This window comes from Tauraco erythrolophus, chromosome 5, assembly GCF_009769465.1.
Source record: "Tauraco erythrolophus isolate bTauEry1 chromosome 5, bTauEry1.pri, whole genome shotgun sequence".
Lineage (NCBI taxonomy): Eukaryota > Metazoa > Chordata > Aves > Musophagiformes > Musophagidae > Tauraco > Tauraco erythrolophus.
Window position 1 is genome coordinate 1,224,898 of NC_141469.1, and position 20,599 is coordinate 1,245,496.

Consider the following 20,599-nt stretch of genomic DNA (forward strand, 5'->3'; position numbering starts at 1 on the left):
AATAAAGCTCTTAATGAGTAACCTGATGTTCACACCAAGCCTTGTTCAAGATGACTGAAATTTAAGACCTACAGAGATATTTTTTTTCCTTCCGAAAATCTGATGTTAGATTTGAAGCCTAGAAATACAGCTTGGCAGCTGCCAGTGGATAAAAACTGCACGTGATGCAGGAAAAAGTAGATAAAACTAAGTTCATCGTGCGTGGATAGTGAAGCTTTCTCTCAGGTAGAGCTGCTGGGATGCGTAACGCTACCAGCTGTTGGATGCAACTTCAGCTTTGAGTTAGGACATTTGTTACGTGTTGAACTGCCTAGAACATCTGGTGAATCTATAGTCTTAGGTCATCTACCACGTCCATGATGCCTTTTTTTGGGAAGGTCAGGTATTAGCAATGCGTGTTGGAGTGAATGTTTCTGTGCTGCTTAGTCCCAGCATGTGCATGCACATGTGCTGTTGGGAATGAGGTCTCGGGATAGCAGGTCTGTGAAAAGCTGGACAGATGCAATTCCAGCTTGGCTTTTCTGTGGAAAAAAAAAAAAAGAAAAAGATGATATAATTTTAAGGGGTTTTTTTGAAGTAGGAGCAGACACAGACCTGAGTTTACGACTGAAGTGCCAGCTTGAATCCACGTAGCAGAATTTCATGCGGAGGTGAAATGGGCTCAACGTAACACAAAACATTCCAGCAGCTAAATGTATTTTATCAGTCTATTGCTTTCGTAGGAACCTTCTAGAGTATTCCCATGGATTTAAATCTCTTCCTGAGATGACTTGAGTTGAGTTCCATAACAGCACTGGTTACAAAAACCAAGCTTCACGTTGACTGTGCCAACTTGATCTTTTTTTCACTGCTGTGCTTCGTTAGTGGCCAACAATGAAGTTGAATTTTCCCCTTTGAAGTAATTGTTTAAAACTGGGCCAGGTGTGCAGATGCTGGTGTTGGTCTGAGGCGAGCATGAGACATCAGTATTGCTGTAGATGCCAAGTGTTGTTGCCCCATGGACTCTGGTCTTCAAAGCGGGATTCCTTGCTGTTGGAGAAGCTCATGGGTGTTACCAGAGCTCTGCACAATTTGCCTAGAAACATCATGAGAGAATGTACCAAGTTAAGGGGCTTTGTTTTTTTTTTAAAAAAAGAAATAGGGTAAGTTGAAAAAGCACTAAATATTCTTTCAGTTATAATTCCAGGCTCTTCTCTGATCCTGCTGGAATAGGTGGCAAGCGAAAAGTTTGCCCTGCAGCTCCAGATGTTGGAGGAGTTCGTTGCTTGCTGTGAGGCTTGTCAAGAGAAGTATTTTTTTAGGTTACTTCTGTAAGTCTTCAGTGAACACATTCCCGATGTTAAATGGTGTGTAAAGGATATAAATTTTTTTAAAAATCACTGTTTTTAATAGAAAACTGTCCTTAAAGTAGTAACTATTCAAAGGATTATGTCCAGTAACAGAACCTCCCAAAGAATTTCAGGAATCCTGAAGCGCTTGATAAGATAAATTCCTGGAAGCTGCCTAGTAGGATGAGTCAGTTTTAACTGTCACTGTCTAAATTAATAAGAAAGAACGTGCTTTGACTCTTAAGTTCTTCACAGAAACTCAATGCTGAAAAAAAAACTACAGAGCACCAGCATCAGAGAAAAATCAGGAGGTTCTGTCCCACTTGTGACCTGTGCAGAAAACTGAGGGTGCAAGCTCCTGCACACTGGTGTAACTACAGTGGGTTGTTGGCGTTGGTTGTGCTGTTTGTGCAAGTGGCTGGTGAATGCGTTTAGACCTTTGTCCTTGGAAGGTTAAGAGAGTTCCATCTCTTTCTAGGCAGCTGGTTTTAGGTGGGACAGAGCCTGCCATAGCCCACCTTTCAGACCGTAACTGAGAAGGTGACGGGAGTGGGGCGGTGTGGGTTCCAGGCTTCACCCGTGGAGCTGCTCGTGCAGGGCAGTAACGCTGAGTATTTGTGTTGGAATTCGGAACATCACTTGGACTCTTGTAGTTGAAGGCGTGTTGTGCATCTGAAGTGTTCTCCGTTGGTTGTCGGCACGTGTGGCAGGAATGGTGCTTTTAGGAACTTCCCATACTGCAGAAAAATCGGGGGCAGAGGAGGAGAAGCTGATGTGGAACAAAGCTGGGAGAGCCTGAGGTGTCCAATAGATTTCTTGTAACGTATTTTTTTTTTCAGTTTGTCATCTTGTCTTACTGCCATGTAACGTGAAACAGTTCTTTTATACATCTGTTGACATTCCAGGAGATAAGGAATAAACCTATAAGAGCAGTGCTGTGCCCCAGTCAGACACCACCAGTAAGAAACGTAACGGTCAACATGGAGACGGAGTGGAATTATTGGGATGCTTGGTTTCCGTAACGCCTTGCACTGAGTGAAAATTCCAAGCATTCAAGGGAGCAGCAAACTTGAACAGCATGTACCACCCCCTGTTCCTTTTGACAGCGTCAGGCTTCTTTCCCCAGACACACCTTTTGATTTAGGATGTGTAGATCAGTGAGGAAAAAAATCCCGTTGACTCACGTGTTAAGTATCTTGTGTTAGTTGTGGGTTTTTTTTTAATTTGGCAGCTTGGCTGTTTTCTTCCCTCCCCTGATACTGGGGCCACATTTGGAAGCCAAATGCCTCTCTGGGTGATGAAGTGGTTGGGCTTGGGGAAGAAGGTTCCAGCGGTGATCATGTCCTCCCCCCTTTTTTTTTTTTTAATTTAAGCTAAGAGGGAATTGAGATGTCTGTCCATGAAGAAATCAGTATGAAGAGCAGCTATGCTCCTCATAGCAGTAAGGACAAAACTGGTTGACTAATATCCAAACAAATGTAAAAGACGTTGACCAGAGCGGCCAGACGGTGCTGGGGCTGATGTACTGTGACAAACAAGCTTGACCTTTTTTTGTAACGTGATGAAGACGAGTAGCTGGTCCCATACTGAGGCATGTATGTACTAAAATACTCTAATAGTGAATTGGCTTTGAAGGCTTCATCATCCCAGGCATGAAATAATCATGTCTTAATGTTGAAGTTGAGATTTTTAGTTCAATTTTGCCCCTGGTCTGTTAGAGAAGTTGGAGGGGCAGAGGGGAAAGATAAACATTTGACTATCAGACCCTTTAGATTTGATGATCAAGCTAATTGCTTACTCTTTTCGCTGCTCGAGACTGTTGGGAAAACCTTTTGGCTTATTGAAAACTTCTCATATTTTTGTTCAGACTCTGTAAAGATGCTTCTGTTCATTGCCCTTGGCATGTTCACTAAATTTGAACTCTGCAGAGGTGACATTGAAAAAAATGTCAAGAAAGTCATTACCCCTAAAAGTTCCTGTCTGGTCTCAGTCAAGTGTGCTGTAGGGATATCAACTACCTTTGTTGATGAATTATTGCTGATTAACGAGAGAACAAAAGTCAGCATGCACGTTCTCCTCTAGTAGCATGAGTAGAGCCATCTACACGTGGGTTGTACAATCAAGGTTTTCTCCCTTGTGGAAAGATGGGTGTTGGCTTCTAAACATCTCTTGTTTGGTTGGTTTTTGGTTCCTCCCCCCTCACTACAACACCGTTGGTATAAAATCCACTGTACCTGGATTGAGACCTTCCTGACGACCTCGATGGACTAGTTTTGGGGTTTTTTTTAAATTCTAACAGCTTTAATAATCCCTCCTGTAATAGAGTAGGTGTTCCCCAGTCCCCCCCTGTCTGTTGAGACGGCGGCAGGAATTCTTAGCAACTGTCTACAACACACGTGCTCCTGTAGCAGGGGTGGCTGTTTTCATGTGTGGATTATTTGACGATGGTGCTTCTGTACCATCCCAGTTAAGCATACTGGTTCAGTTTCCGGTCCACTTGACTATCCCTGTCAGGTTCTTTTGGACTAGATGTGCGAGTCAGCAATCATGATCCTTGATGCTACTGTTTTGTGCTGCTTTAACTTCCTCTTTTCACTTAGAGAAAGAAGAAAAATAAGCTCCTTTTTCAGAATCACTTGTTAGGACTGAATATATGTGGAGGGGAGCAGGAGTTGAACCAGACACCTTGTTCCCAGTCTATCTGAAACCAATTTGATGTCAGGATTTTAGGTTATATCTCCAATGTACAGTCAGAGTACGGAGTGAGACGAGTTTAAATTAGATGCTCTGCTGAAGGGTACGTTGTTATGATCTTGGGTTAGTTCTCTTCTGTACACAGCTCCCTCAGGCCGTAGTTTTTTGACCTTATGTCAGAATATTCTGGTTTAGTTTCTGTATGTTTTTTTTTTTAATCCCTACCTAGCGTGATTTGTCTCCTAAGTTGAGAACACTTTTAAAACGTACTATGCTATAAAGATGAGGGAGTTGGAATTTCATTTGGCTCTTAAATACAAGGTTAATCATAATTTTTATGTTACAAGTTGGGAGTTCTTTGGTTTGTTTCTCTCAGGGACGTTTATTAGTTCCTTTGCTGGGATTGGGTATAGGAGATCTGGAAATGAAATTATTAATGGGTGAAAAAAATAGCTGCCTTGCAGAGGAGGGAGTACAGAAATTGGCATGTTGGGATACAGTTTCTGTGGCATCTGTTGGAAAACTTAACACTTGAAATTAAATATAGGAGAGAATGATCAATGGCAGGCAGTCAGGGACATGGCTGATGATTAAACCTGTTTGAAAAATGAACAGGACTTGGAAAGTTGGGGATAAAGGGACATGATGTTGGTGTTCCCTAAGGTTGCTAGGTGGTGTGTATTAGCTGGACACTGACAATATGTGCAAACTGCTTGTTTCATTTTGCAATTCAAGGTGCTTGGTCGACTTGACAGGAGAACCGTACAGTACTTGACTTTCTCCTTCGCTGATCACACCTGATAAAGACCTGTAGAAACACTGGAGAAAAGGCAGGGAGAAAACAATTGAGTTCTTGTAAGGAAAAAACAAAAAGCAGGAACATGCCAGATTTTCCCCAAAGTCTGTTTTAGGTTCAAGTTTGCTCTGTACTTCTGAACATGATATGTATGAGATGAATTGCAGGGAAGTGTGGCAGTTGGTGCTCTTTTGTGTCATGTCAATACAACGTCATCGGCTGTAACATGGTATTACCTTTTGCTTATCCTAACAACCTTGACCAAAGTTTCTGCAAAATGGCTCAAGAAGCTTCCACTACTCTGGTTTCAACAAATTCTTCCATGTGAGCATCCTGACACTAGCGCTGTTGCTTTTTCTGTTATGTTTATGGGGGTCTTGGGGGGTGGGGGGTGAAGGTTGGCAAGACTTTTATGTGAGAATCTTTAAAGTGTTTCAAAAAAACCTGCGTAGATACCCACTGATCGGACTTGTTCTGCAGTCCTGCTTCTGAAGGTATGGAACTCCTGGTCCAACATAACTGACTTGTTGTAGGAAAGATCTTTGGTTGAAAAAATAAAAATAATTTTTTTTTTTGTGGTGGGTTTCTAGAAAACTTGCCAGTCTGATACTTACCGATTTGTTTGATTGAATTCAGTTAAGCTTTTTCATAGTTGCTTAATTCAAAGAGTTAAAGATTGGAAAATTGGGTTAAATCTGTGGAAAACACGTATTTGTGGAAAATGAAATTTTTAGGGACTTGTGTCTGTCGGTGGGAGTTCTGTCCCACCGTCCATTTACCGTCACGTTAACCTTTGGAAGCAAAGTGTGTTGCTTTTACTGAGTGTGGTTATTCTGTTCAACAGCAGTGAGCGGAAGAGCATCTGCCATGTCAAACACTCCTACCCACAGCATTGCAACCTCCGTCTCCCAACCGCAGACGCCAACTCCGAGTCCCATCATTTCTCCTTCAGCCATGCTCCCCATCTACCCTGCTATAGACATCGATGCTCAGGTGAGCCTGCGGCCGTCACCGCCGCACGGAGGCGGGAGGCTGTTTGCTTCTGCGTCCCGAATAATCCAGTGATAGTCAACAGCTCTGTCCTGTAAGGAATTGGGTTCCGGAGATTTGATTTGCTGCCTTTAGAAAGTCTGTACAACTCCATGTGGAGTTGCAAGCCGCTCTCCTCGTGCTGAACGAAAGAGAAAGTCTTTGAATGACTAAAAACTTGAATTTCTTACTGCTTCGTTGTCAGAGTGATTATGAGAAACAGTAGTCTTCTGACAAATGAAGTTGGCCTTATGTCCTTGGACACAAATAAGCCTTAAAATGTTCCATGCTGATTTTCCAGTTGTGCTTGAAATTGTTGGCCAACGAGCAGCCAGCTTGACAGAAGTATGGCAGTCTTGAAACTAACAATTTCTGTAATTTTTTTAATGAGAGGCGACAATACAAGCTCACCTTTCCACTAAAGAAGAAGCTTTTCTGGTTGAAAGTCATTTTTAGAAGGGCTATTTGCAGATAGCTGGCCATCAGAAAAAAAAAATGTGCGTATATTAACTAGTGTACATACAGGCATAGCTGTAGACCGAGATGTGGGCAGTGTGGAGAAACATAAAGGTATGGTCATGTTGTGGAGAAAGGGAGAGAAACCTCTGGAAAACCAGTCTGGGCTCCTCTAGCTGCTTGTGGCACTTGGCTTAGTTTCTGCTGTGACTATGACCAGCAGTTCTGGCCATAACCTCTCCAGCCTTGTTGTTAGGTGGTAGACACCAGTGGAGATGAGAGTTATGTCAAGTTGCCAACCACCCCAGGTCGTAAATAAGTAAAGTAAAACTAAGTTCTCCCAGTAGCTAGGAAAAGTTTGTGGGTTTTGGGTGGTTTTGGTGTTTTGATGTTTCCAGGTGTTGGAGAAGAGAGATGTCAGGCCCTGATGTCTATTGTTCAGAGGCTTCAGCAACAGTAGTGGTGAGATTGGGAGTTTCTTCCCCTTGGGTTTAACCGGAGGGTTAAGAATTAAAGACAGAATTTTTAATCTTCATTATACCGTCTAAAAGGCCACAGTCAAGCAGTGGTAAAGAAGTTCATGTAGTTAGCAAAGCACAGGTGAAATGTGGGCTCTGGAACCATCTCCGTTCTTGTCAGGACTTCTCCCATCTCCCAGCAGAGCTGACTTGAGAAGTAGAATCCTGTTACGAACTTGAACCAACAGGTAACTGTGAGGTGATGGGTAGACATGGCATGAGCTTTCAGAAACCTTGTATTTTGTCACAGGTATGGCTGTGCTTGGGCTGATACGCCACATAACAGGGCTTGTTCTTGGAAATACTGACCTTGTGTGTATGATCTCCGTTTCTTGTAGACTGAGAGTAACCATGACACAGCATTGACACTTGCTTGTGCTGGTGGCCACGAAGAACTAGTGCAAACACTGCTGGAGAGAGGAGCCAACATTGAACACAGGGACAAGAAAGGTGGGTGCCTCGCTGCAGCGACACGGAGCCTCTCCGGTTTCCCAGTGTGTCACGCAGCGAGCGTAGTCTTTGTGCCAAGCTTTTAGGCTGGCTTCTCTGGGGGTTTGACTTATGTCACTGGAACTGAAGCTGTGAACATGGACTCTTCAAATGTACTTTTTCTTTGCAGGGTTCACTCCGCTTATTTTGGCTGCTACGGCCGGCCACGTGGGTGTTGTTGAGATCTTACTGGATAATGGAGCTGATATCGAAGCCCAGTCTGAGAGAACCAAGGACACTCCCTTGTCTTTGGCTTGTTCAGGAGGGAGACAAGAGGTGAATTTCAACTTCACTCTTCAGAAGCAGTGTGTAGATGACGTATTGTGTCAGTGCACTACAGCAATCTTGGGAAAAGTTACAGTACCTTAACTCGGCGTTGTACTTGAGGACAGTGTGTTTTAGTAAGGGTGCTGAGAGCTTCACGTTTCCTGAGTTACATATTGCAGTGTGTCTCATGGATTGCTTTTTCTCTTTTATAAGCCAGACCAGTGCTATGCAGATGACCTCATGGCTGTAACCATTAGTGGCTCATTATGGGACTTCTACCAGCATAATTAGATGTAGATCTGAACGAGAACATGATGAGTGTTCTTGTTGAGAAGCTGGAGTGAGACACAAATCAGTTCCACATGTGAGCTGAGAGGGTTTTGTAGCCATAGGATATCTGAGTACTCCAGGTAACTCTGCTGTCCCAGACTAAAAGCACAGAAAACATTTTTCAAATGATAAGTCAAAAATAAAAGTAGGGGAAGCTTTTTTTAACGTTAGGTGAAATACTGTATTCTGTGACTTAATGATGATATCTGCATTTTGAATTTATTTTTTAATAGTTGTTACAAGTCTTAAATGTATAATTCTGATAATACTTCTAGTGTTTGGGTTGCAAAAGCCAGAGTGGAGACAATAATCTGCTGCAGGATCCTCTTCTTCTGTGGCCATCTGGAAATTTATGGGGTTGATTGCACAGGCTGTAAGATACTATGGCATTTAAAAGGTGATGACTTCCCTAGACAAAATTTCCCTCAAGACTTGTAGCTCTCCTGGCCTGTTTTTAGGGCCAGATTTCGGGACTTGGGGGCAGATGAGCTGCAGTGACCATCCCGTGCTCTCTGAAGGGCCAGACCTGCTTTTTAGCAAGTCTGTCGTAGCAGCTTTTCTAGCCAGCAGCCTCATACAGCAAAGGTGAATTTCTCCTTACCTTTTTAGAGATTCGATTCTCAAACACTATTTTTGGGAGGAATGCATCATGTGTTTTGGGAGAGAAGATGGGCAAACACTGGACTGGAGGCATTAGAGAGGATGTCGAGATGCTCTCCCATCGCAATTTTTGGATTTGGCAGTAGGTTTGTCCTGTGAGTTCTCAGGAAGGTATTCTGGTTGAAAAGCCCTCTGCTTGCGTTGCACAGGCTAATTTAAACTTTTTTTAAGCTTAAAAGCTCCAAGTGAAGCAAATAAAACATTGCGTGGGAGACCACACAGTGGGTTTTGACTGTAGTATTTTTTTTTGTTTTTGTGTTGCTAGACAGTTGAGTTTCTTGTCCAGTCTTCTGCAGAAACTTCATTACAGAATGTAAGCTTCATGTAAAATATGGGAAGCTGTGAATTGTTTGGGTTGTGAGCGAGTGTGGAAGGAAGGAATAATGTAAAAAGTACTTGAGTTGTTTTAATTAACCTACAGAGAAAAGCAGCAAGGGTCGTGAATGTTAATTTTTGTAGTGGGAAATGGGATTTCCGTGTGCGATCTACACGCTGCTCGGTGTAGTCCCCTAAATGGAGAACATGAGATAAAAGGATGCAACTGCTTTCTCGTTTGCTCCACAGCTTTGAGGAGCATTGAAATGGGAGAGGAGGAAAAGCAAGAGGACTTGGTATACTGGATTCAAACTGAACCTGTGGGTTTGGCAGTCTTTGAAGGCGCCTGAAATAATCTTTAAAAGATCTCAATGCTTTTTTGCTGTGTTACACGAGTTGGTATGAATGGTTTAAGCATGCTAACGAGAGCTCATGATTGATTTTTAAAGGAAGTTTTACAGTGGCTTTGGAAACAGAGTTGAAGCCTCATCTGTTCGTGGAGGTGAGGAGTACAGGGAAGCAACTGAGTCAAAAAGCTTTCTTACTGTTGGAAGATGTCAACAGTCTATTTAGGCCTCGAAAACATTTGCCCCGGATAGATTTGCAAGTTCGGGAGAAAACCAGATGTTATTTCTTAAAACACTGCAGGTGGTGGAGTTGCTGCTAGCTCGAGGGGCAAACAAAGAGCACAGGAATGTTTCTGATTACACACCTTTAAGCCTCGCCGCTTCTGGTGGCTACGTGAACATTATCAAGATTCTGCTAAATGCTGGGGCAGAAATAAATTCCAGGCAAGTTCCCTTTTCACCCCTTCTCTCACGGTTTTTATACAGTGTTCTGAGTTTTTACCCTTGCCAGAAGGATTTTGTGACAACTTGACAACTCTGGGGAGCAAAATCTTACTGTTCTTACACGATGACAACCCATGTATTGTTTAATTTCTAGTAGGCTTCTTTCCCCTGAAGTTGGAAACAACAGGATTTCACTGTGCATTTGTAATGTGCTTTTAACTTCTGTCTTCCTCTATGTTTTTTAACTTGTTTCCTATATCCTACACTCAGCCTTCCTGATCAAAGAGAGAAATCTTTCTTGTTGCTCTGGTTGACCTGCTGGATTGCAATGAGTTCTGGGTTACATGAAGAAAGTGTGTGTGTGTTTATCCCTTTGTTTTTCCCTGTGTAGCTTAAGGAAAGCTTTTTCTCTGTGTGTGTCTATCTGTGTGATGCTTTTGCATCCGTTGGAAGGTAGAGGACAGCTCAGCTGTGCACTGCCAAGCCAAATGATAAGTCCAGGCAACCTCATCAGAGATGCCTTCAAATTTCCAGCAATTCAAAGGTCATGCATAGTATCTGTACGTAGAAATATTTGTCCCAAGCAATGATACTATGGAGAACCTCTTGTACCTTGTTACCTCTTTCCGTTACGGTTGCTGTGTAGCTGATTTTTGGGTCTTGGCTAAGTACGCTGCCGTCGCTAGTTTTGTTAGTCATTTCAGAAATGGGATTATGATTTAAAAGAGTGGTGGTTTTTTCTTTTTCTCTTTCAGAACTGGTAGCAAATTAGGCATTTCTCCCTTAATGTTGGCAGCCATGAATGGGCACACTGCTGCTGTCAAGTTGTTACTGGACATGGGCTCTGATATAAATGCCCAGATAGAGACCAACAGGAACACGGCGCTGACTCTGGCTTGTTTCCAAGGGAGAACTGAAGTGGTGAGCCTGCTGCTCGACAGAAAAGCTAATGTGGAGCATAGGGCTAAGGTAAGGAGCAAACAGCTGAATAAATCTTGAGGAAGAGATGCTTGTTAGTCACCGCTTCTCTGTGGTCATCTGATGATTTTCTTGCCTTTTGTGCAAGTTGGCTCAGTTGGCTGAACTTGACCATATACTGTAAACAAAAAAAAATGGCTGTGCTTAAGGGCTGGTATTTTGGGGGTTTATGAAAAACAAGTGTTTATTCTGCAGCCTTAATTAATCTTCAAATAGTAATCCATTAACTTAATAAAAGTAGAAGGACTTCATGTATTGAAAAAATAACTAGAGTCTTGGCCTAAGCGTGCTCGTGGTCTTGTCTCTTCTGTCTGACCAGCTGCTTCTACCCACAGTGGTGATGCAGAGTAGCAAGGGGACGTGTGTGCTTGACAGTCTGTCAGTTGACCTCAACTCTTTAAATTGGAGGAAAGGCTAGAAAATGGATTAGAAAAAAGGCTAGAAGATTGTGTAGGAGGATCAAAGTGACCTGCACCATGTAGCGTGCTGTTCTCCTTTTCCACTGTCCTTAGTGGTTGCCACAGAGTAGCTCAAAAGGACCTGCTGGTGGCTGTAGGTGGTGGTCTTGATAAAGTTACTTATCCCCTTGACCTAATGAAGTGCTTTTTGGATGTTGCTATGTAGGACCTCATGATGAAGGTAGGAAATGTGATTTGCATTGTCTGTATAATAACGTGGGCTCTTGATGGGACTTAATGCTGCTGATCCTCAACTGTTCAAGGCTGGTTGGGTTGGTTTGGAGAATCTGACAGCACTGGACTTGAAATCCCTCTTAGCACTGTGCAGCAGCAGAGGACCACTGTGCACTCTGCTGCTTGGTGAGAGCTCTTCTCGAGCGGGCTGAAGATGAGCGCGCCTTCCAAGTGTTGCTAAGCTGTCAGGAAATCGGCCAGGTACCAAGTGGAATCCGTACACCGATTAGAAATACGTTGCTGGAAGTTGGCATAAATCCTGACTCTGAAGTAAAAAACATGTCCCACCTCCAACTCATTGCTCGTTTTTCCTGCTTGCTTGTCTTAGACTGGCCTCACGCCGTTAATGGAAGCAGCTTCTGGTGGATATGCAGAAGTGGGCAGAGTTTTGCTGGACAAAGGTGCGGATGTAAACGCTCCTCCGGTACCTTCCTCAAGAGATACAGCTTTAACCATTGCAGCAGACAAAGGGCACTACAAGTTCTGTGAGCTTCTCATTAGCAGGTACTGTATTTGAAAGCGTGTGCTTGAAAAAAAACATCCTGAATATGGCCGGACTTAGACTCATCTTTCCCAATATCCAATAACCTTTCCCAGTATACACTGCAGGGCAGGAAATTGGAAAGGCTCTGTGTCTGTCATCCATTACTATGTATTTTTATTTATCATAACTGATCAAACAAAGTTGTCCTTGGTGTTAGAGTGCTTGCTACTGTTCAAATGGACCAAATTGTTTTTTTCCGTCTGACTGAATCATGAAAGTTACGAATAATTTTTTTCGAGTTTACGCCTGTGATACTCGTAATCATGGCCCAGCCGTTTTAGATGGTGGTGTTAAGTCCTTAAAGGACAGAAGATGCCCACAAAACATACATATTGATGATTTCAGGTTTTTTAGATGGATGGCCATGCACGTTCGGTGTAGTTGTGTTTCCCAACTAGATTCTGGATATGTCATTTTCCAAGTAGACACGTTGGTTGTTGACTTGTACTTGAAGTCTCCGAAGTTGTTGTGAGTAAGCTAACGAAGAACACGTTGTACTCATGGATGGATTTAATGGAGTAATTAGAGAAGCTTCAGAGACAGCTGACAAACAGCATGATTTAGAGTATTAAAAATGTTTTTAGGCTGAGTTGAGGCTCTTGACAGTGTCAGAGGAAAGAAAAATGTAATTCTGGAAGCGTTCTGTGAATGCCAACTTCAGATGTAAAAACGAGTACTGAGTTTCACCCCGTTGTTGCTGTGTTACTTAACCAGTTTGCCTGTGCAGTTGATGCACGAAACTGAAATCTGGTCCAGAGTTTTGAGTGAACATGTTTGTTTTTATAGGGGAGCTCACATCGACGTGCGTAACAAGAAGGGGAATACTCCGCTGTGGCTGGCAGCAAACGGAGGGCATCTAGATGTTGTCCAGCTGCTCGTTCAAGCCGGAGCTGATGTGGATGCTGCTGATAACAGGAAAATAACTCCTCTTATGGCAGCCTTTCGGAAGGTAGAGTATGAAGTTCAGCTTTGGTCTTAGCTGATACTGTCTCAATCATCCCTACGCAGTTGTAAATAGAAGGTAGAGAGAAAGTACGTATTTAAAAATATGTCAACTAACTTTAATATTTGGCATTGAATCTTCAAAAATAGGCGTGTGTGTCACCTGTGTAATATCTGTGTTAAATTCTGGTAGAAATGGGCTTTACTGAGGCTGGTTCTCATGTGTCTGCTGAGAGATGAAAATTGCAGTGTTAGTTGTACAGAGAGGAGGAAGATGTGATAGAACGGGGGATATTGGATTGGTTCCTTACACGAGAGGACGAGCAGTTTGGCAAATAAAAGTGCAGTTTAGCCCAATTTGGCTCGAGAGTTAATTGTTGGTAGTGAGGGAGCGTAGTTCAGGTGCTGCAGTACTTGCAAAGTCACGTGTGACTGTAGAGGTCTGCAACTATGAAGTTGCCAGTGCTGGATGTTTGCAAAGTGCCCAAATAAAAGGCAGAAGTACCTGTACGTGTGGCTGGAGTAAGAGCAACCTGAGGACAGGTGCTGTAGTTGCACACCTTCTCTTCAGCCATAAATGTGAAGAAACATCCCTCCTCAGTTCAGATGGTGGTAAAGATTTAAAAAAAACCAAAAAAAACGTTGAGAGCATCATTTGAAGGAGTTGAAAATAAATACTTTGCAATGAGCACTTGGGCTGAAGTGTTTCTTAATAAACCAGAGGCAGCTGGCCTGATGTAAAATGTTCTCCTTGAAATTTCTTTTTACAGGGTCACGTAAAAGTGGTGCGCTACCTAGTGAAGGAAGTCAACCAGTTCCCATCAGACTCGGAATGCATGAGATACATAGCTACCATCACTGATAAGGTGAGACTGTGAGAAGGGACACATGGGAGAAGGAATAGTGCCAGGACTCAGCTTGAGACTCCATGTTAGGCATGGTCTTTGGCTTCCTGGCACGCCAGATTGCAGCTGAACGATGAGTCCCATTGCAATTTTTCAGAAAAAACATTGCAAAAAATAGGAACACGTGGTCGCAGCAACTTTGTGCACCGTAGTGCTGTCAGAATAGTGGTCCAGGTGGTGTTATTTATTATCCACGTTTATTTTCAAGGATTCTCCCAGTCATTACGTCACTCTGCTCTGCGTTCCTCTCTGCTGAGCAAGTTTGCACTGAATTTGTGATGGCTTTTGCAGTGAGGTGGAGGTGAAAGAATGAACTTCTGCTAAGAGTGTGTTTAAGCTTAAGTAGGAATATTCACCATTCTGTTAAAATACATACTAGAGTGAAGACAGAAAAGTGGTTTCTTGTGGCATACGAGGTGGACTGCTGCTCGGCCCTGTGGAGGTTCAGTTATATTTGATTTCTCTTCACTCCAGATGAACAGGGCAAAAACTATTTTGTCTTAAGAGAAACAAAAATAACAACCAGTGCAGAAATATGGTCGTAACGCTTCCGTCTCTTCAGTGAGCCACTGTGCTGCGATGGAATTGTCTTCTTTCTGGGCATCAAGTTGTGATGAGCGTGTTGAGGCTGAAGAGGTGCCAATGTTTAAATCCATGTGTTTTATTGTCAGAGGCTGTGACCGCTGTCTGCATCCACGATGCTGGGCACCCTGTGCATTTTAAGAGTTTCACCGCTAGGAAGCCAATATAGGTTTGAGTAGTACTATAAAATTACAATATTCATACATTTCTCAACTGTCTAAAAAAAACCAAAACCAACCAAACAAAAAAAAAGTCTTGGTTTATGATATGACTGTTTTCTGCAGTTGCTTCACCTTTCAGACCCTTCATCTTTTATTTCATAAAATTTTTTGATCTTGATAATGAGCACGGGCTATGATCTGTCTTTGTACCATTCATAGCGTACTGCGACGTAGCCGTTGGATTTCACGTCACACCTGGGACTGGAATATCAGTTCTCGGGGTTGGGCAGGAAGAGGAGCTTACTGGAGGGAATTTGAAATCCTCCTTTAAAAAACTCCCGAGCAAGTAATGCAACAGTTAGTGAATTACAAGTGTAGGCTTGAGATGGAGTGTTACTTTTTCAAACAGAAAGTTGATGTATTGACTTTGATCATTTTAGGAGATGCTGAAGAAGTGCCACCTGTGTATGGAATCAATTGTTCAAGCCAAAGATAGACAGGCTGCTGAAGCCAACAAAAATGCAAGCATTCTTTTAGAGGAACTGGACTTGGAGAAGGCAAGTTCAAAGAGTTGGGAGCTGTGAATATTTATTTGATAAAAATCCAGTTATCATATTCCTTCAAGATTGTGTGGTGAAAGTACGTATTAAAAGTGTAGGAGTATGTGTAATTACCATAGCTGGAGCAACTAGAGCTGAGCACCTTGTTCAGATCATCTTGGAATTTTATTTCAACTGTTATTCAGAGAAACTGGATCAAAGAACTCCGATACAATTATTTCTTCTGGAATAATACTGTACCAAAAGGATTTCAGAGTAAAACTTTTGTCAAGTGCATGACAGATGGGCTTTTACCCGTCACTGGTGTGGATTTTAGGTCTAAACTCAATGTTGTGTCTTAAAAATGGAAAAACCTTCTAACCTTCTGTTAACGTGACTGAACTATCTGTTTGGTGTAAATAGATAGATGAAAACGTGGATCATAGAGAATTTAACTTCTCTTTTCCTAAAAATGTTAGAGTAAGGTGGAAGTTGAGCTTTGTCAGAAATATTAAGCGTTTGTGTTTCTTGAATTGCACGAGACATCTTGCAATCCTGCCCCTTGTGTTTGACTTGTAGCTGAGGGAAGAAAGCAGGAGACTGGCTTTGGCTGCCAAAAGAGAGAAAAGAAAGGAGAAAAGGAGGAAGAAAAAAGAAGAACAGAGACGAAAACTAGAAGAAATAGAAGCGAAAAATAAAGAGAATTTTGAACTCCAAGCTGCTCAGGAGAAAGAGAAGCTAAAAGCTGAAGGTGATTTAAAATATTTGCCTTATTTTTGAAACATGGCTTTGATATTAGTCCCACTATTTAAAAACTTCTTTTCTTGTCAAAATTTGAATTGAAGCTTTCTATAATTCCGTTCTTACCCATTGAAACCTGGCTCTTCTGTATCTTGCCAGGAATTTCATGTGGTGTAGTGAGAAGGGGTTTGAACTGTTTCTTCCCTCACTCTGGTAGGCTGAAAGAAGGGGAGGACATGACCATTTTTTCATGTTGCTTCATTTGCTTGTTTATGTCTCCTGATTGCTTGTGTCTGTCTTGGCATGCCTGAATTCAATTCCACGTTTGCTAAATTGCCACTGCGTTTGTTCCGCGAAAAGAAAGATATTGGAGTTAGCACAGACACATAAACCCAGGGAGAAGCTCCACGATATGACATCGTAGTTTGCCAGAGATCCACACAAGCTTCCTCAAGCCAGATAAATTAGTACTGTGTTTTCCCTCTTCCATCAGATGATCCAGAGGTCCCGATGGAGCCTCCCAGTGCTACCACTACCACCACCATAGGTATATCTGCGACTTGGACGACGTTAGCGGGTTCCCATGGGAAGAGGAATAATACCATCACCACAACAAGCTCCAAAAGGAAAAACAGGAAAAACAAAGTAACCCCTGATAACGTTCAGATTATATTTGATGATCAGCTCCCAATTTCCTATAGCCAACCGGAAAAAGTGAATGGGGAATCGAAGAGCAGCAGTACTAGCGAAAGCGGCGACAGCGACAACATGAGGATCTCCAGCTGTAGCGACGAAAGCAGCAACAGCAACAGCAGCCACAAAAGTGACAATCATTCTTCCACAGCCGTTACTAACACACAGAGCAACAAAAAGCAACCGTCGGTTCTTGTCACTTGTCCAAAGGATGAGAGGAAAGCAGTTACTGGCAAGTCATCCATCAAGTAAGTTGTGTGACCGTGTGTACCACGTAAAGGTGTTTGTTGCTCTGCGTTTGGACGCTGTGCTCTTGTCTGGGTGGACTGTGTTCTTATATTGGTTGCTAGCAAGAGGATGAGGTGGTGTGTCCTTGCTCTAGTGTGTATGAGGACTATCAACATTGTTGCTGGGTGAACTTGAACTTAGTAGTAGGTTCTGAAGCATAGATTAGAGAACCATTGGGTTGTCTTGAGATAAAACCATCTCAATTCAAGCAGCTTCTTAATAATGTAGTGCTTGTGTGCTAAAAGAGAAAATTGGGTTGGGGACCTGGAGAGTGAGTGAAATTCAAGTCATCCTTCCATGTTGTGGTTTTTTTTGGACTGCATAATAACAGCATTTAATTTCTTCTAAAGGTTGTCTGAAGTTATTAGTGAAGTGACGAGTAATTCCTTGTCCACTTGCACGAAATCTGGCCCTTCTCCCCTTTCTTCTCCAAATGGAAAGCTAACCATTGCTAGTCCTAAACGTGGTCAGAAGAGGGAAGAAGGATGGAAGGAAGTTGTGAGAAGGTAAGCGAATCAGTTTCCTAGCTCCCCCTTGTTGATGCCCTTTTTCAGTATGTTTCATCTAGCGTAGCCTTCTCTGGGGTTACTGAGTGACCTTCTTTTTAGCAGACCTGCCCCATCCCTGGAAGTGTTCAAGGACAGGTTGGATGAGACTTTGAGCACCCTGCTGTAGTGGAGGGTGTCCCTGCCCATGGCAGGGGGTTTGGAACTGGATGGTCTTTGAGGTCCCTTCCAACCCAAACCATTCCATGATTTTTATGATTTCACGAAATCGCTGCTACGTAATGTGACTCATGAATTAAAACATTGTTTTGACCAACCCGTCCACCGCTTCATGCCCTGGAAGTGTTTCCAAGTCAATATTGTTTCTTCTTTGTATAGATCCAAGAAGGTTTCTGTTCCATCAACTGTAATTTCCAGAGTCATTGGCAGAGGAGGCTGTAACATCAATGCGATACGTGAGTGCACGGGAGCGCACATAGACATTGACAAACAGAAGGACAAAACTGGAGATAGAATAATAACGATAAGGTAAGCAGGCTGCTCGATGAGCTCGTTCCTGTGGGGATTGTTTCATTGTAGAACACTTTGCTGCGTAGAAAAATGAGAAGACTTTACGTCATCGTCCCTTGAAAGATCATTTTGAGACAGTTGGTTCTTTGAGGCAGAGGAGACAGAATGGGATGGGAAAAGGGAGAGCAATTGGTACCGTTGGATTTGTACAATAGAAGACTTGACATCAGGTGGAGCATAACCATTAGGCTTTGGTGCTTAGACATGGCAAAATGCGTAGGCGTGTTTAGGAAAGGAAACGTTTTAACCATTTGGGGTTTGGGGGAGTTAGAGTTTTCAACTTGAGCTTCTTAAATAGTTGTCAGCAGCAAGAACATGCCAAGCTCAGTCTTGAGGTAGAGAGTTATTTTTCTGCCTTTTTAGTGTGAGAGAGGACGGGCTGGATCTCGTGTTGGAGGAACTTGGCTATGATGTGTGCCAGTGCTTTAGATGCACTTTCCCTTTTCCCTTCCTTCCCTTTTATAGGGGTGGCACCGAATCAACGAGGCAGGCCACGCAGTTGATCAATGCTCTGATTAAGGATCCGGATAAGGAAATTGATGAACTTATTCCAAAGAACCGTTTGAAAAGTTCGGCTGCCAACTCCAAAATAGGGTCATCGGCACCTGCCACCACTACAGCTGCTAACAGTTCTCTCGTGGGCATCAAAGTGACCACCGTAGCTGCTTCGTCAACCTCCCAGACTGCCTCCGCGCTCACCGTGCCTGCAATCTCTTCAGCATCCACTCACAAAACCATCAAGAACCCAGTGAACAACGTGCGGCCTGGTTTCCAAGTTTCTCTTCCGTTAGCGTATCCTCCTCCGCAGTTTGCACACGCTTTACTCGCCGCTCAGACTTTCCAGCAAATCCGTCCGCCTCGGTTGCCCATGACCCACTTCGGAGGTACTTTCCCACCAGCCCAGTCCACGTGGGGTCCGTTCCCTGTTAGACCCTTGAGCCCTGCAAGAGCTACCAACTCACCGAAGCCTCACATGGTGCCTCGCCATACCAGCCAGAGCAGCAGCGGTTCTCAGGTGAATTCGGCAAGTTCTTTGACGTCTAGTCCAACAGCTACCACAAGTTCAGTGGCTTCTACTGTGCCTGGTTCTTCTGCGAACGGCAGTCCAAGTTCACCTTCGGTCAGAAGACAGCTTTTCGTCACGGTGGTGAAGACATCCAACGCCACGACGACCACGGTGACGACCACGGCGAGTAACACGAGCACGGCGCCGACCAACGCCACGTATCCGATTCCTACTGCCAAAGAACACTACCCTGCATCTTCCCCGTCATCTCCTTCTCCTCCCGCGCAGCCAGCCGGTGTTTCCAGAAGCAGTCCTTCCGACGGCGCGGCAGCCTCTCCGAATAAAGGCGCGCCGTCGTCTGAGCCAGAAGTTGGTAGTCCGCCAGCGGTGGAAACGAGCAGCTCGAGCAGCAGCAGGCAGCCCAGTTCGGGTACCGGCAGCTCGTCGGTGCACCCTGCTCATCAGCAGCCTCCGGGAGCTCCTCTGCAAGAGGCGAGGCCCCCTCTTCAGCAACCTCAGGTTCCTGCACCAGATCCTCGAATGGTTGTGCCTCCAAATCTAGCGGCGACGAGCTCATCCGCTCCCGTGGCAGGTCCGACAAACGCCCCGATGACCTATCCCATCTCTCAGGCGTCGATGGGATCTTCTCAGCCTGCAGCTAAGATGGAAACGCCGGCCGTCAGACCGCCTGTCCACGGCGCCGGTGGTGTCCATAAGAATCCAGCTCCTGTGCAAAACTCTTCCGTCGCAGTCCTCAACGTCAACCACATCAAAAGGCCCCACAGTGTTCCTTCTTCAGTGCAGCTTCCTTCTACCTTAAGTACACAAAGTGCTTCTCAGAATTCAGCCCACCCAGCAAACAAGTCGATGGGCAACAACTTCAGTGCTGCTTTACCCTTCGGGCCCTTCAGCACGTTGTTCGAGAACAGCCCCACGTCTGCTCACGCCTTCTGGGGCGGCTCCGTCGTTTCATCTCAGAGCCCGCCGGAGTCGATGCTGTCAGCAAAGTCGTCTTTTTTGCCAAATTCAGATCCTCTCCATCAGTCCGATACTTCCAAAGCCCCGGGTTTTAGGCCACCGTTACAGAGGCCAGCTCCAAGTCCCTCAGGTCAGTCTGTGTTGGGTGCTCGTACGTAATAATCTACTTAAATATTATTATTATTAACAGCTGCATGTTTTCATTTGGAACGTGTAGTAGTTAATGGCTCAGCTTTTGTGGTTGTCGATAGTAAATCACCATCTGTCCTGCAACGAGAGGGTTCTGTAAATTATTGTTTCTGTAAGCAAAGTTGACTTTATCTTCTGAGTGCCACCTGTCAAATCTAATAACTAATTGGCAGCTGATAAACTCAATTAAAGTGGAGGTGAGGTGGGGTTTTTTGCCATTCCAGTTTTCTTTCCCGCGATAGGTAGGACAATAAAACGCTTTTCCACCCCCTTTCCCTACCACCAGCCAACAGCTAGTTTGTGATGACTTGCTTCTTGTCCTGAGGCTGCACAAAAACAGGCAGCATCTTCAAAGTGCTAAGGTGATAAAAAAATGTATGTTTTGACGTGAACTTGCAGTGAGGTGTGTTCGCTTAACGACTAAATTTGATCAAAACACGTCATTTCATGGACTTTGTGAATTCTGTAGCCAGGTTTTTCGCCTTCTGCACAAACTGAGGCCAAGGGGTTGTCACAGAAGTTGTTCTGAAGCTTCCAGAAGGTACGCTCCCAGTTGGTACCGTCTGTGCCTGTTCCAGTAGGACCTGCGCGTTGTTCCTGTCGCTTGGTTTA

General features: G+C 43.9%; 1 protein-coding gene across 5 annotated transcripts in view; it reads left to right on the forward strand.

Annotated features, from left to right (window-relative positions):
* Window positions 1–20,599, forward strand: part of ANKRD17 (ankyrin repeat domain 17) — a 91,665-nt gene that overhangs the window by 63,799 nt on the left and 7,267 nt on the right. For 3 of the 5 annotated variants that reach the window (XM_086612308.1, XM_086612311.1, XM_086612310.1), the window contains 14 exons: window positions 5,663–5,811; window positions 7,160–7,271; window positions 7,441–7,586; window positions 9,531–9,673; window positions 10,429–10,642; window positions 11,672–11,847; window positions 12,674–12,836; window positions 13,600–13,695; window positions 14,918–15,034; window positions 15,596–15,767; window positions 16,251–16,698; window positions 17,089–17,244; window positions 17,623–17,772; window positions 18,280–19,928. In XM_086612308.1, coding sequence (XP_086468434.1) covers window positions 5,663–5,811; window positions 7,160–7,271; window positions 7,441–7,586; window positions 9,531–9,673; window positions 10,429–10,642; window positions 11,672–11,847; window positions 12,674–12,836; window positions 13,600–13,695; window positions 14,918–15,034; window positions 15,596–15,767; window positions 16,251–16,698; window positions 17,089–17,244; window positions 17,623–17,772; window positions 18,280–19,928 — 3,891 coding nt within the window. The remainder of the gene's footprint in view (window positions 1–5,662; window positions 5,812–7,159; window positions 7,272–7,440; window positions 7,587–9,530; window positions 9,674–10,428; window positions 10,643–11,671; window positions 11,848–12,673; window positions 12,837–13,599; window positions 13,696–14,917; window positions 15,035–15,595; window positions 15,768–16,250; window positions 16,699–17,088; window positions 17,245–17,622; window positions 17,773–18,279; window positions 19,929–20,599) is intronic. The other 2 variants (XM_086612309.1, XM_086612312.1) reach the window with 1 other exon arrangement.